At 34.3% G+C, this 15,068-nt stretch overlaps 1 protein-coding gene across 1 annotated transcript in view; it reads right to left on the bottom strand.

Annotated features, from left to right (window-relative positions):
* TM7SF3 (transmembrane 7 superfamily member 3) overlaps nucleotides 1-15,068 on the bottom strand; it is a 40,741-nt gene that overhangs the window by 14,944 nt on the left and 10,729 nt on the right. The window contains exons 2-5 of the mRNA XM_051961963.1: nucleotides 8,494-8,645; nucleotides 7,572-7,722; nucleotides 6,950-7,070; nucleotides 1,418-1,589 (exon numbers count right to left, since the gene is read on the bottom strand). Of these exons, the coding sequence (XP_051817923.1) occupies nucleotides 1,418-1,589; nucleotides 6,950-7,070; nucleotides 7,572-7,722; nucleotides 8,494-8,645 (596 nt within the window). The remainder of the gene's footprint in view (nucleotides 1-1,417; nucleotides 1,590-6,949; nucleotides 7,071-7,571; nucleotides 7,723-8,493; nucleotides 8,646-15,068) is intronic.

Below are 15,068 nucleotides of genomic sequence, written 5' to 3'. Positions count from 1 at the left end.
TGTTCACCACTAAATAACATGGTTCAACATTGCGCAACAACGTGCAATGCATTCTTTCTAAAATCTATTTTGAAATGCCAATCATAAATCACACACACACACACAACCAACTTTTTGAAGAAATAAACAAAAATCTCTAGGGTAGCCTTACTTACATACATGCATATATGCTTGTATATATACATATTTGTATATACACATATAGAAGCCTAAGTGTTTAACTATTCTAAAGCTTAATCATTTGCCTTCTAAACAATTTCAAAATTCTAAAGCCATTCTGACTTAGACACCGAGCAGGGATATCTGCTTATCAATCAATCCATTGATGTATAATAATGTACATAATGATGTATAATAATAATGTACATTTATTAAGCACCTATGTGCAGGTACTGTGCCTATGCAAGAATATAATCATTGTGAGGATTAGAATTTTATCAATAAAAATATCAGCAGCTCAATAAAATTTATCAGTTCTTTATTCCTTGAGCCAGCAGAAATAAAAGTTTCACATTTACAATGCTTGATTTAGTTTGAACATACTATATTCCTCAAACTCAAAAGCAAAGGTTTGTGTAGAACAATTATGATATAGAAAAATAATTCCCATATTTATCTTCTCTGTATCATTCCATCAGAGTACCTCTGTTTTCAAACAATCCAATTCACAATATGAAAACCATCCTAGGATGGCATTAGTAAGGACTTCCAAAGTGATAGTTCCATATTTCATGGAATTGGAGCTTTGCAGGTAATCTGTAACAGCTTCTCTGAGATTAATTAGGTAGGACTTTAGTCTACAGACCAACAGTCTTTTGCTGGGCACATCCTCAAGGCCTTCCTCTGTTAATATGGCCTTCTGGAACCCACTGACCTCAAAGGCACAACAAAATATGAGAGAAGCATTTTGTGGAATAGTTTCATAAGATTAGAAACCAAATAGAATGAATTTGTAACCCTAAAAGGGCAAAACTTATCACAGTAGCATCTGAGAAGTTGCTTTTTCTCTTCTATTTTTTATTTATTTTGCATCTTTCATACCAGTGGGCACCAGATTGCAAAGAGAAATTTGGTCAAACATTCCTTTCTATACTTGTTTTCAGCGAATGGTGTAAGCTGTTTTCTTGGTTTTGATCACTTCACTTTGCATCAGTTCATATAAGTTCATAAAAGCATCCCTTTCATCAATTTTTGCAGCTCACTAACAATCCATTATATTCATATATCAAAATCCGTTCAATCATTCCCCAATTGATGAAACCTCGTTAAGTTTTCTGTCTTGTTATTAATATTTTTCTATATTTGTTTTCTTTTTTTGTTTGATCTCTTTATCAAAGGTCTAGGAGAAAAATTAATGGATCAAAAGGAATGCTTGGATTAGTGATTTTGGGGGCACACTATCAAATTTGGCACTTACTTTGAAACCACTAGCTTCTACCTGAGATACCATAGACATCTTCTGCATGTGTCTCAGTAGTACCTCTTCAGTGAGGTTGTTCTCAGGTAAAAAATACTGATAAACATCATACTGCAGCCTCCACCTGGAGTCCAGGCCAGTCCCCAGATCACAGGGTTGAGGATCTGTGCCCCTGAAATAAAACACGATTATGTAGAAGCAAAAACACTCTTCCCTTGCAACTTAAGTCTCAAATACAAACAAAAACAGAAAATTAACATTTTACAGAAAACAACTTTACAGACAAAAAAAAAAAAAGCTTTAAATTACAGAAAATTCACAACCCCACTTTTCACATTGAGAAGTAGTAAAATCCATTCCTCTATTTAATGATCTATTTAATTCAACCGAACAAACATTTATTAAATACCTACTATATGCAAGAAAGAACCATGCTATGTAAAGAATGCAGAGATAAATGAAAACCAGGAAGGTGATTGAACATGTAGGGCTTTTTTTTTTCCCTATCAATAACTTCCTTTGGAGTATTAACCTGAAGTTAAATCACTGTATAAAGGAATGAAATAATTTTGTTATTTTTTCATGTATCATTCCATGACTTTTCAAAATGGTCAGACAATTAACAATCTCACCAGTACTGAATTGTTCAAGTTTTCTTTTTAATCATATTTATCTAATCTATTCAACTTACATACATAAAAAAAATTAATAAACTTTGGATAATTACTATTTCATAATAGAATTTGAATGTTGGTAACACCATTACTTTTTTTTTTCTTTTGCTGAGGCAATTGGAGTTAAGTGATTTGCCCAGGGTCACAGAGCTAGGAAGTGTTAAGTGTGGGAGTCCAGATTTTAACTTAGGTCCTCCTGACTTCAGGGCTGGTGCTCTATCTACTGCGCCTCCTAGCTGCCCCAACACTATTACTTCTTAAGTACATTTTTTTGGCCAGCTTTCCTTTATATTCTTGATTTATTGTTCCCTCAGTAGAATTTTATTATTTATAAATTATTTTCTTGCTATTTTCATTGTTATAATGCTTTTCAAACAGTTTTATAATATTATTGTATTATATTATACACACTTATAACATTAACATATGTTTTATATATGGTATATAATCTATATCTAATATATAATATAAACATTAGAGTAAGGAATACTAAAATACTCCTCCTGTATGTAATGATCTTCTTTTTATTTCTAAAAAAAACTTTTTTCATTGTTATAATGCTTTTCAAAGAGTTTTATAATATTATTGTTTTATATTATATACATGTAATATATAAAATATATACTCATAATATTAATATAATATAAACATCAGAGTAAGGAATACTAAATACTCCTCCTGTATGTGAAAAATTTTCCTTTTATTTTTATAAAAACTTTGGTAATTGTATTTGAGCCCTTTATATGTTTTGCTAAGGTGAATAATCAAGATACTTAATATATTTTATTATTTTAAACAAAATTTACCTTTCTACCTGTTTTGCTGTTGAGAAGTAGTATTAGAATTTATTTATATAAGCTATTATAGATAGCTTATATAAGCTGATATAAATAAGCTATTCAAGTTTAAAACTACATCGAGACTTTTGGGACTCACTGGATAAAAATACTGGTTATTTCTGTGGATATTTTCTATCCTGCTATTTGACTAAAGTTCTATTTTCTTAATTTGTGTTGATTCACCAATATACAATGATGCTATTCACAAGTGAAAATGTCTCTTCATTCCTAATTCTTGGTCCCTTAGTTTCTTTCTCTTCTTATATTGTTTATTCTTTTGCCTCTGCATTTGTGTTTTCCATCTAGGCTATTCAATTCCTCAAAGAATCTACTGATTTAGATAAGGCATTCATGTCAGTATCTTTCCACCTTTCTTCCAGTGGTTTTTGAAAAGCAATTATTTTATAAAAGCCAGATTCTCCTTCATTTCTCTTGTTGATTTTACTAAGTATACTAGAAGATCTTGTGGTAGATCTAGTTTTGTTTGGGGGTATTTACCAGAAAGAAGGGCTGTTTCTGCTGCAGAGTCAAATCCTACTCTTCATGAACTCATGGTTCATATCACACTAATACTGTACATGGGGGTTGCTTGGCAAGAATATCAGAGGGCTCTGTCATTTCCTTCTCCAGTGGACTTGGCCAGAGTCACTCGGCTAGTCATTATCCAAAGCAGCATTTAAACTCAGGCTTTCCTGACTCCAGGCCCAGCCACCAGATGCTACAGGAATAATTAGGCTAATACCATAAATTGACTAACAAGAAGGAAAATCCTACCTATACAAAAATATTCATAACAACACTATACCCTATCAACAAAAAGTTGAGAACAATGAGCTCAACAACTGGGAGTTGAATACATTATGGTATATAGTGAATGGAATGAATTATTGAATCATAAGAATAATGAACGCTAAGAATTTAAAGAAATACAAGTAAATTTCAAGAGTATAACTATATTTTGTCGTGGTATCATCACCATTAAGCACAGTATCTGGTACATAACAGGTAATAAATGCCCCAGCAGTTGGAATCACTTACATATTGTTTTATTTAGCTGTTTTTTGGTGTTATTTAGTTGTTTTATTTATATCTGACTCTCAGGAACCCCATTTGGGAAATTTGGGAAAAATTTGGGAAATAATGGAGTGCTTTGCCATTTCCTTCTCTGACTCATTTGAACAGATGAGGAAACTGAGGTAAGCAGCATTAAGTGACTTGCTCAGAGTCACACATCCTGTCTGAGCCCAAATTTGAACATAGGAAGATGAGTCTTCCTAACTCCAGGCCTAACATTCTATCCACTATGCCATCTACCTGCCCACTCAACTATTTAGGGGAAAGTATATTTGTGTGTCTTCCTGGAATAGTACCCAAAAAAAAACAATTTTTAAAAGAATAAGTAATTTTCTTCATACTCTTAGTCAAGCAACTTCAAATTTGCTTACTCATAATTCATGAGATTTAAATGAAACTTGGTTCCTATTAATGTTCACTATGGAAAAATAACACTAAGCTGAAAATAAACTTCTTGTCCAAAAATCAGGGAATGGATAAATTATATACAATAACAGAATTAATTATTGTACCATAAAAATGAAAAATATTTAGAATTCAAAAAAATATAGGAAGACACCTCTTGTCTTAACTAGTGCAGCACTCTTTTAATTGGTCTTCCTTATTCAAGATTCTCCTAACTTCAATCTATCCTCCACACAGATATATGTGTTAATAAGGGGCAGCTGGGTGGTGCAGTGGATAGAGTATCATCCCAGAAGTCAGGAGGACCTGAGTTCAAATCTGACCTCAGATATTTAACACTCTAGTTGGGCAAGTCACTTAACTCCAGTTGCCTCAGCAACTTTTTTTAAAAAAAGAGAAAGAGAGAGATTACCCTTAAGAGATGAGTTTCAATGCTTCTCTACAAACTGTAGGAAATTTTTTTAACCATTTTTGTTGCCATAAACCTAATGGTATTCTAGTAAAGCTTAGACTTCTCAGAAGAAAAAAAAAGGTTTTAAATAAATAAAATAAAATATTCGACTATAAGGCAAATCAGTTATATTAAAATTCAGATATTATGATATTTGTAAAAACAAATCCCCTAAAAGAATTGTCATAATCTGGTCCCAACCTGCCTTTCTATTCTTATATATTATTCCCTTTCACACTCCATAGTTCAGCCCACCAAGCCTTGTAACCCTGACAATTCCATTTCCCATCTCCGTGCCTTTGTTCTGATGCACAAAATTAGAGAAGCCACCTCAAATGTTCATAGGGATTATCTGCATCTGACCTGTGGCAGAGCATTGCGAACTCATATTGATCTGATCAGTCACACAATGTAACTCAATTCTAACAGTGATGTCACTTGGGTCCTCTCTGAGAGCAAAGGACAACAACCTAACCTATCTACCCTCATTCTCCAGAAGGCACTCCCTTTTTCACCATGGTTCTTAGAATCTCTTAAGATTGAGATTTAAGATTAGCCACTTTCTGCTTTTTCCTAATCCCCCATATCCTAGTACCCTATTTACCAAAACTATTTCAAATGAGATTATATTTGTAAAGTACTTAGAACTGTGTCTGGCACATAGTGGGTAAGATATAATGAGTTATTGTTATTATTGTTACTACTACTCCTATAATAGGCCGAAACTGAGTTGATGCACTGAGAACCGAGCACTTAAGGCTAATTACCAATTGGACAATATTCTATTAGTATACACTTGGAGAAAGAATGGCCCTGCCCACTACTCTGTGCAAGCTTGATCTGTTGTATAAGAGATTGGGTGGAGGATTTAGGGGGTGGAGTGTGAGAGTCAGAGTCATTCCTGGCGGATTTGTCACTTCATATCTCCATTCTGTTCACATCCAAAAAGAATAAAGATCAAGGACTTTTGCTGATCCTGACTCGGGCTGACTCTAAAGTATCCAGGGTGCTAACGCGGTCATCACATACTACTTTGCATATATCTCAATAAATAAATATATATATATATATATAATATATATATATATATATATATATATATATATATATATATATATATATATATAATATATATATATATATATATATATATATTTGTCTCCTCCAATAGAATATAAGCTCCTTGTCAACAAGTGATGCTTCATAATTTTTTTTGTTCTTTTTGGCTCAGTCGTTTCAGTTATATCTCTTTATGACTCCATTTGGGGTTTTCTTGGCAAAGACACTGAGGTGGTTTGCTATTTCCTTCTCCAGCTCATTTTACAGATGGGGAAACTGAGGCAAATAGTGTTAAGTGACTTGTTTCTGAGGCCACATTTGAAATCAAGATTTCCTGCCTTCAGGCACAGCACTCAACACTGTGCCACCTAATTGCCCAATATATTTTGTGTTTAGAATTCCAGCAATTAGCAATCTCTGAAATATATGAATTATTTTATTTTATTATATACATAATTATAATAATATATATATTAAGTGAGGTAATAAATACTTGTTAACTAAATATATAAAATTCAAACAGAGCTTGAACATGCCCCCTTTCTTTATGCCTCAACTATGATAATAATAATAATTCTCATTTAGAGCACTTTAAGGTTTGCAATGTGTTTTACATATTTAATCTTGCAAAATTCTGGTCTCAGATAAGTGTCCAGCATGTGCCCCAAATCATTTCACCAAGTTTGTCTCAGTTTATTCAATTGTAAAATGAGCTATAGAAGGAAATGGCGAACCCCTCCAGTATTTTTGCCAAGAAAACGCCAAATGGAGCACAAAGAGTCAGACACAACTGAAAAAAATAACTCAACAGCAACAACAAACAATTCTGTGAAGAAGTTGGGATTATCACTTCCATTTTACACATCAGGAAACTGAGGCACAGAGAGATTGCTATTCCCAGGTCACAAAGCTAAGTGTCTGAGGAAGAATTCACACTCAGATCTTCCTGACTCTTAAATTCTACACTTTACCCACTAGCTTTACAATGTTGCCATTTTAATCTAAAAGCAACTTGGAAAGTTACACATACCTGGAATATCCTAGATTTGCTGGGGCAAATTTGATAACTGTTTCATATAGATTATACTCTACGTAAATATTAGGATCCACATCTAAATCAAACTCCAGATTACAGCCTCCAGGGATAGGATCTGGAAGTAAAATAAACAATTAAGTTATTAGAGATCAACTCTCCAACCATGTCCAAGTGCAGATAAGCAAAGCTTACAACTGTTTACAGCCCAACAGTCCCCTCTCTGAAAGGCACAGTCCTTCAGATCTCAGTTATATGCTGTACAAGCCACTGAGAAAAACATATAAAAGGGAAAGGGCATGGGGTAAAAGAGGGAAGGTTAAGAAACTCATTTCAAAGTAGAAAAAAGATTTCTATGATGGACAAGGGACAAAGGTATGTTCCTTAATTTGCAATTTCCAAGACAAGAACAAAAATGAAGAGTTGACTGCTCACCAACCAGGTTAGTTAAAACCTAGGTTAAAATTGGGGATCATTCATTAATTCTAACAAGGTTAATTAAGTAATAAATCTCTCTTCAATGAATATTACCCACAGGAAATTGTGGAGTCACCTTCAGGTTAAAGGCACTAACTTTAGACTTGCTGGAGGAGACTGTGTGGCTCAAATCAAGAGTTACCTTTTTCTGAATAAGAAAGTGGAACAGCCACACTCCAGACATTATCAGCATTGGAAGGCTCCAAGTACCAAGTACAAATACTCTGTTCTGGTCTCAGAATGGAAACTAGGCCTTTGTCCGCACCTGTCCCTGAAGCACTTGGAGGAGGATTCTGGAAATGAAAGGGTAAAAAATAATCACCATAGAGCAGCAGCACAACCACAGGTGTACTGAATTAGGCAAAGGTAACCACAAATATGATCCACTCTTATGGGACATTCCCCACAATGCTGACACAACCATGGCACTTTTCAACAAATTAGTGCTTAGATAACAAATGAAGACTTTATGAAATAGGTCTCAGCAAAAGCCAATATCAGATGTATGAAGCAAGGCCACGTCAAAAAGAAAAATGAATTACGAAAGGCAATCATCTTTTAAATAACATATTACCCTAACAAACATTTTCCAAGGCAGAACCTGCTTCCATAATATCAATCAATTAATCAATCATTAAATATCTACTATATACCAGATGCTAAACATTAGTGATACAGAACAGGCAAACAAGTCCCTACTCTTAAGGATAATCCAATTGATTATCTAAATGAATAATCGAATTTAATTACATTAGTCACTATGACTCAATCTTGATTTCAAAAATAATAATCCAGAGGCAACTAGATGGCTGAAATCAGGAGGACTTGAGTTCAAATCTGGCCTCAGACACTTAACACTTCCTAGCTATGTGACCCTGGGCAGGTCATTTAAGCCCAATTGTCTAAGCAAAAAAAATAAAAATTAAAAAAATTAATAATAATCCAAAATTTTAAAAGAACCCATCATTTAGAAGAAAGATTTAGTTCTATTAGTATACACATGTTTTCTAACAGATCTAAAGACAGAAATTAATTGAAACTGGAGGAACTACTCATATCCTGACCTTATAGAAAGAGACTGTTATGTTCTTGTACTGAGAATGTACTTGGAAGATGATAAATGTGACATTGCTTGAGATATGGCGCAATATAGCTTCTTCTGGAAAGGGCTTGTTGAGCACAAAGTGTCTAAATTTCCCCAAAGAAAATTCAAGACCTGAAATGAGAAGATTTTTAAAAAATTATTGCATTTGTACTTCTAACAACAAAAGCATGATTTAGGCATATTATTATCTATATATATGTTCACCATATCACAATTTATCTATCTATCTATATATAAATATTCACCTTGGAAGCCAAGTCTTCTACCTCTAGATAATTCTCTAACATTATTCCTCTTTTTCAAAGTCACTGGACCCTAAAATCTGGTCAAAAAAGCATACCTACCATAAATAATTTTGGCCTTTGTAGAACCTCCATCTCTCCCTCACTTCAATTTCTAATCTCCTTTTTCCTACTATGACCTATCTTTCCTTCTCCTCTTCCTGCCTTTACTGGACAAAACACAGAGTATATCATATTTATGCAGTGAAATTTCAATGTCTATTCATTAAATGCTAGTTTTCAAAAATTCATTTCTTGTCCTCTACCTTTCTGAGGAAAAAAGGTTTGTTTTTTTAAAGGGACAAGTAAGAAGGAAAAATGTTTTCCTGACTTTTTGTATGTCTTAAACTCTCTAAATATGTAAAGCACAATTATATACAACATTTTCAAATCCTAAATCATTTTATAACTATAAAATACACATTTCAAAATACTATGCCTATTTCAATTTCCCCAAAGACAATTTTCTGAAATCTACAAGGATGAAAGACATATTATTACGACAAATTCAAATTTCACAGAATAAGCAAAAATAGCATTATTCTAGGAATATAATGAATAGTTATAATTGAAAATATATTAAAAAAAAAAAAAACAAGTTAGAAGGAAGGAAAGTTGAAAGAAAACAAGGTAACTCTTTTCTTTCTTTTTGGGTTTCTTCTGAAACCATACTCTGACCCCTTAGAAAACAGGTCCAAGATACACCACAGGGATCCTTTTTGTTTCACTTCTTTCCTGTTCCCTAACACCTAAAGTAGTTAAGTAATAAGGAGATAGACATAGTCAGAACTACAAAGGATACATAGGGAGTTGGATGGATAAGGGAAGAGAGGAGAAATATTCAAATGAGGTGAATTGAGTAAGTCAAGGGTTAGTGATTTAGTAAGAATTAAGGCTGGAGTTAGTGGGCCCCAGCAAGTAATTAGGAACATGGTGTGAATGTATGTGAGACTAAATGATGGGACTGGGCTATATTCTGGGTCCCTGTGAGCCCTTCACCAGTCTAGGTAAGATGAGAAAATCTGGCCCAATCCTCTGCATGGAAAGCCAGAGCATGGATATACTAGAAAGGGAGGAGAAAGTGGTGAGTAAATTACAAAGGAACTACTAGACCATAGGCCTTCAGTGAGACCACCATGGTGAAGGGTGAACAACTTGTAGTACCATTGCTAGTCAGGAGAGACATAGCATGAAATTCAGCTGAAAGGCAGGTTGTAGCCAGCTGGCAGAATGCCATGAATGGCAGGCTGAGTTTTTAGTGCATCCTTGGCACAACAAGGACCCGTTTAAGCAGGGAGGGGACAGAGATTGACCAGTGCCTTAGAAAAATGGGAATGGGGAAAAGGATCCACATGGGCAAAAATGTTTGTAGCGGCCCTTTTTGTAGTGGCAAGAAACTGGAAACTGAGTGAATGGAGAATGACTGAATAAGTTATAGTATATGAATATTATGGAACATTATTGTTCTGTAAGAAACAATCAGATTTCAGAGAGACTTGGAGAGACTTACATGAACGGATGCTAAGTGAAATGAGTAGAACCAAGAGAATATTGTACACAGCAACAAGAAGATTATGTGAAGATCAACTGTGATGGATTAGACAACAATGGGGTGATTCAGGCCAGTTCCAATGATCTTATGATAAAGAAAGCCATCTGTACCCAGAGAGAGGACTGTGGGAACTGAGTATGGATTATAACAGCATTTTCACTTTTTGTTGTTGTTTGCTTGCATTTTGTTTTCTTTCTCGTTTTTTCCTTTTTGATCTGATTTTTCTTGTGCAGCATGATATTTGTGGAAATATGTACAAAAGAATTGCACACATTTAACATATATTGGATCTTCTGAATCCATTTCTCCCTGTGCAACAAGAGAACTGCTCGGTTCTGCAAACATATATTGTATCTAAGATCTACTGCAACATATCTAACATATATAGGACTGCTTGCCATCTAGGGGAGGGGTGGAGGGAGGGAGGGGAAAAATTGGAACAGAAGCGAGTTCAAGGGATAATGTTGTAAAAAAAAAAAAAATTACCCTGGCATGGATTCTGTCAATATAAAGTTATTATAAAATAAAATAAAATATTAAAAAAAAAGAAAGAAAATTCCTCATGGACAGGCATTTCTATATAGTCCTGATTCCTGAGTTTCCTCATCTGTAAAATGGGAATACCAACAGTCCTACTTGCCCAGGTTGTTGAGGATCAAATAAAATAATATTTATAAAGTGATTTACAAAAAAAACATATATTGGATCACTTGCCATCTGTAGGTGGGGGAGAAGGTGGGAGGAAGAGAGGGAAAAAATTAGAATACAAGGTTTTGTAAGGGTGAATGTTGAAAATTATCTATGTATATATTTTGAAAATAAAAAGTTTAAATTAAAAAAAAGAGTGAATATTGAAAACTATCTTTGCATGTATTTTAAAAAATAAAAAGCTACTATTATTTTTTAAAAGCTGTAAAAAAAAATGGGAATGGACTGAAGAAAGTAGAGTGACGGATTATAAGACTATTACAGTAATCCACACTAAGGGTAATGGGCCTCCTTGGCATAGGCTGTGAGAGCAAAGGAAGATAAAGCCACAGGGGACTGGGAAGATAATCCAATCAGCAATAGAAATACCAAAGTTTGGAATGGAAGCACATTTGTAAGAGATTACCAATTCAATTTTTAGAACAGATACTGGAATCAATTAACCAGCACTTACTGACTGCTATAGGGCAGTTACTTTATATAAAAAGACAAAAAACCCCACTATCTTTGTCACCTAGGACAAGTCCCTTAACATGCACACAAATATATTGATTTCCTTAATTGTAAAAGGAAAAGGCTGAAATCAGATGTTCTCTGAGGTCCCTGCTAGCTCTGGATCTAGGATCCTAAACAGTCCCTGATTTCAAAGAGCTTATACAAGGGGAGACCACATACATACAGATTTAATACTCAAGGGAGGCTATCAAAGCAGGTATTTCACAAATAAAGTAATTTTTAAGGGTTAAAGCAGATGAGGTAGGTGAGAATTAGCATAGGCTTAATATAAAAGGGGATGGTTTTTGAGCCAAATTTTGTGGGAAACTATGACTTCTTATAGAAAGGAGTAACAAAAGAGTGCATTCCAGCTTTGCCAAGACATAAAGATGGGAAACAATGTCAAATGACTGGTACCACATTGTACCTTTTTACAATCAGGAAAAATTTTTTTTTAATTTTTAATCAAAACTATGCTTATGGTGAGCAGAGTTCACAGAATATGGAATGGTCAGTAAGAATAAAAAAGCCAAATAAAAAATAGTAAGCATAAAATGAAAATATTCCCAGTTTCTAGGAAGCAGAATCGATTCTCTCCAGACTCTGACTTTGCACATATGTGCAAATGTACTCATTTCAGGAGATGCCTTGTCATTTAATTGTCATTTTGTCCCCAAATGGTTAAACTGAAACTGAGGCAGAGTGTTTTGTCAACAAGATAAGAGGTAATGAGGTGAATAGATAAAAGGTCTTTAAGAAAAAAAAAAACCAAAACATTCCTTCAGTAACTTCTCAGGAAGCATTTCAGTCTGGCGGTTGGGATCTATAGGCCACTTCCTTCTATTTACTGATTTCCTGAAGATGAACCAAAAAAGGGGCAGGGGAGCCTCATTTGCCTTAAATATCAAGAGCCAGCCAAAAGGCTTCTCAAATAATGACTTCACTTTTGGGAAGCTACAGCCCAAGCTGGGAAGGAATGAAGATGTATGGATAAAAAAAGTCACTCAATGAATTTTACTTTTGTTTACCCATAATTCTTGACTTGTGTTGCTTTGCTTTTCCTGGAAATTACTCTAGCAAGTTATCAATTCCCGCAGGGCTCTCAACACAGAGCAAGACCAAGTTTTTTTTTTTTTTTTTTTTTTTTAATTTTATTTTATTTAATAATAACTTTGTATTGACAGAATCCATGCCAGGATAATTTTTACACGACATTATCCCTTGCAATCACTTATGTTTCGTTTTTTCCCCTCCCTCCCTCCCCCCCCCCCAGGATGGCAAGCAGTCCTATATATGTTAAATATGTTGCAGTATATCCTAGATACAATACATATTTGCAGAACCGAACAGTTCTCTTGTTGCACAGGGAGAATTGGATTCAGAAGGTAAAAATAACTCGGGAAGAAAATCAAAAATGCAAATAGTTCACATTCATTTCCCAGTATTCCTTCTTCGGGTGTAGCTGTTTCTGTCCATCATTTCTCCAATGAAACTCAGTTAAGTCTCTTTGTCAGAGAAATCCACTTCCATCAGAATACATCCTCAAATAGTATCATTGTCGAAGTGTATAATGATCTCCTGGTTCTGCTCATCTCACTCAGCATCAGTCCATGTAGGTCTCTCCAAGCCTCTCTGTATTCATCCTGCTGGTCATTCCTTACAGAGCAATAATATTCCATAACATTCATATACCACAATTTACCCAGCCATTCTCCAATTGATGGGCATCCATTCATTTTCCAGTTTCTAGCCACTACAAACAGGGCTGCTACAAACATTTTGGCACATACAGGTCCCCTTCCCTTTTTTAGTATCTCTTTGGGGTATAAGCCCAATAGAAACAGTGCTGGATCAAAGGGTATGCACAGTTTGATAACTTCTTGGGCATAATTCCAGATTAGAGCAAGACCAAGTTAAAAGTAACTGCATATTTCACAATCCTCAAACTATCTGTGCTTTTGATGGTATGTCAAACATACAGAAAGACCCAGAAAATTTGTTACCCCAGTCCTGGTGCTATTAAATGGTTCACAATCATAAACTGATATGGTTTTAAAAGTGGAAATGACAGTTAAAAAAAAAAGAAGCATCACATCTCTTTAGTTGTTTCCCTCTAAGGACCATGGGACCTTTCCATTTGACTGCCACCTCAACTCTCCCAAATAGCATTTCCCCTACAATTATGGGAGCTTCTTGTAATTTAGGGAGTGTCCTAATTTTCTATCCAATGTTTAGTATAGAGCTTCTGAATAGAGTAGTTGCTTTTGTCAAGCAATTTTTAGCTAACATTTTTAATTAATTTTAATTAAAATTGGAATTAAAAAGTGGAAATTACAAAAAAAATGAAAATACAAAAAATTTGGAAGCAGACACTTTAAAAAATGGTTCCTATGAAATGATATTTTGCTATTAATTTCTATCCATGGAGAAAGACTTCACAAGGGCAGATATCAACACAGAACAGGTAGAACTGTGCCTAAAACTGACAGCTCTGAACACATTTTAAAAAGCATATATGAAAAAGATTTCATGAGGCTTAATTAGGTCTTGTGACTTTGGGAGTAGGAGTAGGGAAAAAAGCTGAAGGCAGATCAAACGGTATTTACACAGCAATTGTCTTGAAATTGAGTCCTGAGAATAGGCACAGTCTGAATCTTACCTGTGATCCAGCAATAATTCTTAAAAAGTTTTCTTACAAGTCTCCACAGGAATCTGATTCAACAGCAAGAGGCTACTTTTCATTTCAACATCTAAGCTCAATTTTTAATCATCACCCACGGCTAATTTTTCTTTTTTCCAGTTCACAATAAATGATGAGAACTAATCTACTTTTTTCTACCCCATTGGACCCTAATTAGATGCTAAGATATTTCTAAATCTAGCTCATTGTTTAGTATTAAAACTCCCTCCATATATACCCCATTTTTCTTGTTTTTTTTTTTTAATTCTCTTAAACTTGATAGTTATCTAGATATTCTCTAGACAATGTAGTGTGATGGAAAATGGATATGGCCTCCAAATCAAGAAGATCTAGGTGGCTGAGTCCAGCCTCTGAAACATATATGGAATGAGTGGGTATTTGTGGGTGTGAGGGTGATAGACAGACATCCTGGGCAAGTCACAACCTCTCTGGGCCCCCAGGAAATTCAGTTCAAAAACTACAAAACGGTTGCTGATCTGCATTGGTGAAAATAATTTCTTCACAGAGAATTACACCAATGAAATCTCAATTCTGAGGGAAAATAACAATAACAAAAAAATGATCTTAAACTATTAATGAAAATTATGAATTAAAACAAGGAATTTAGACTTAAAGACAGGAAAACTATCAGTAAAAAAAAAAAAAAAAAAAACAACTGGGATATGAACTTGAATTCCCTACCAGTGGTCCTCAAACTTTTGTGCTCAATATCTTTATCCTGTTAAAAATGATTGAGGATCTGTCCAAAGAGTTTTTGTTTATATGGGTTATAGTTATAGATATTGATCACATTAAAA

This window comes from Antechinus flavipes, chromosome 5 (assembly GCF_016432865.1).
Source record: "Antechinus flavipes isolate AdamAnt ecotype Samford, QLD, Australia chromosome 5, AdamAnt_v2, whole genome shotgun sequence".
NCBI classification, from domain to species: Eukaryota; Metazoa; Chordata; class Mammalia; order Dasyuromorphia; family Dasyuridae; genus Antechinus; species Antechinus flavipes.
The sequence above is the reverse complement of the archived record's forward strand: the minus strand, read 5'-3'. Positions and strand labels throughout refer to the sequence as shown.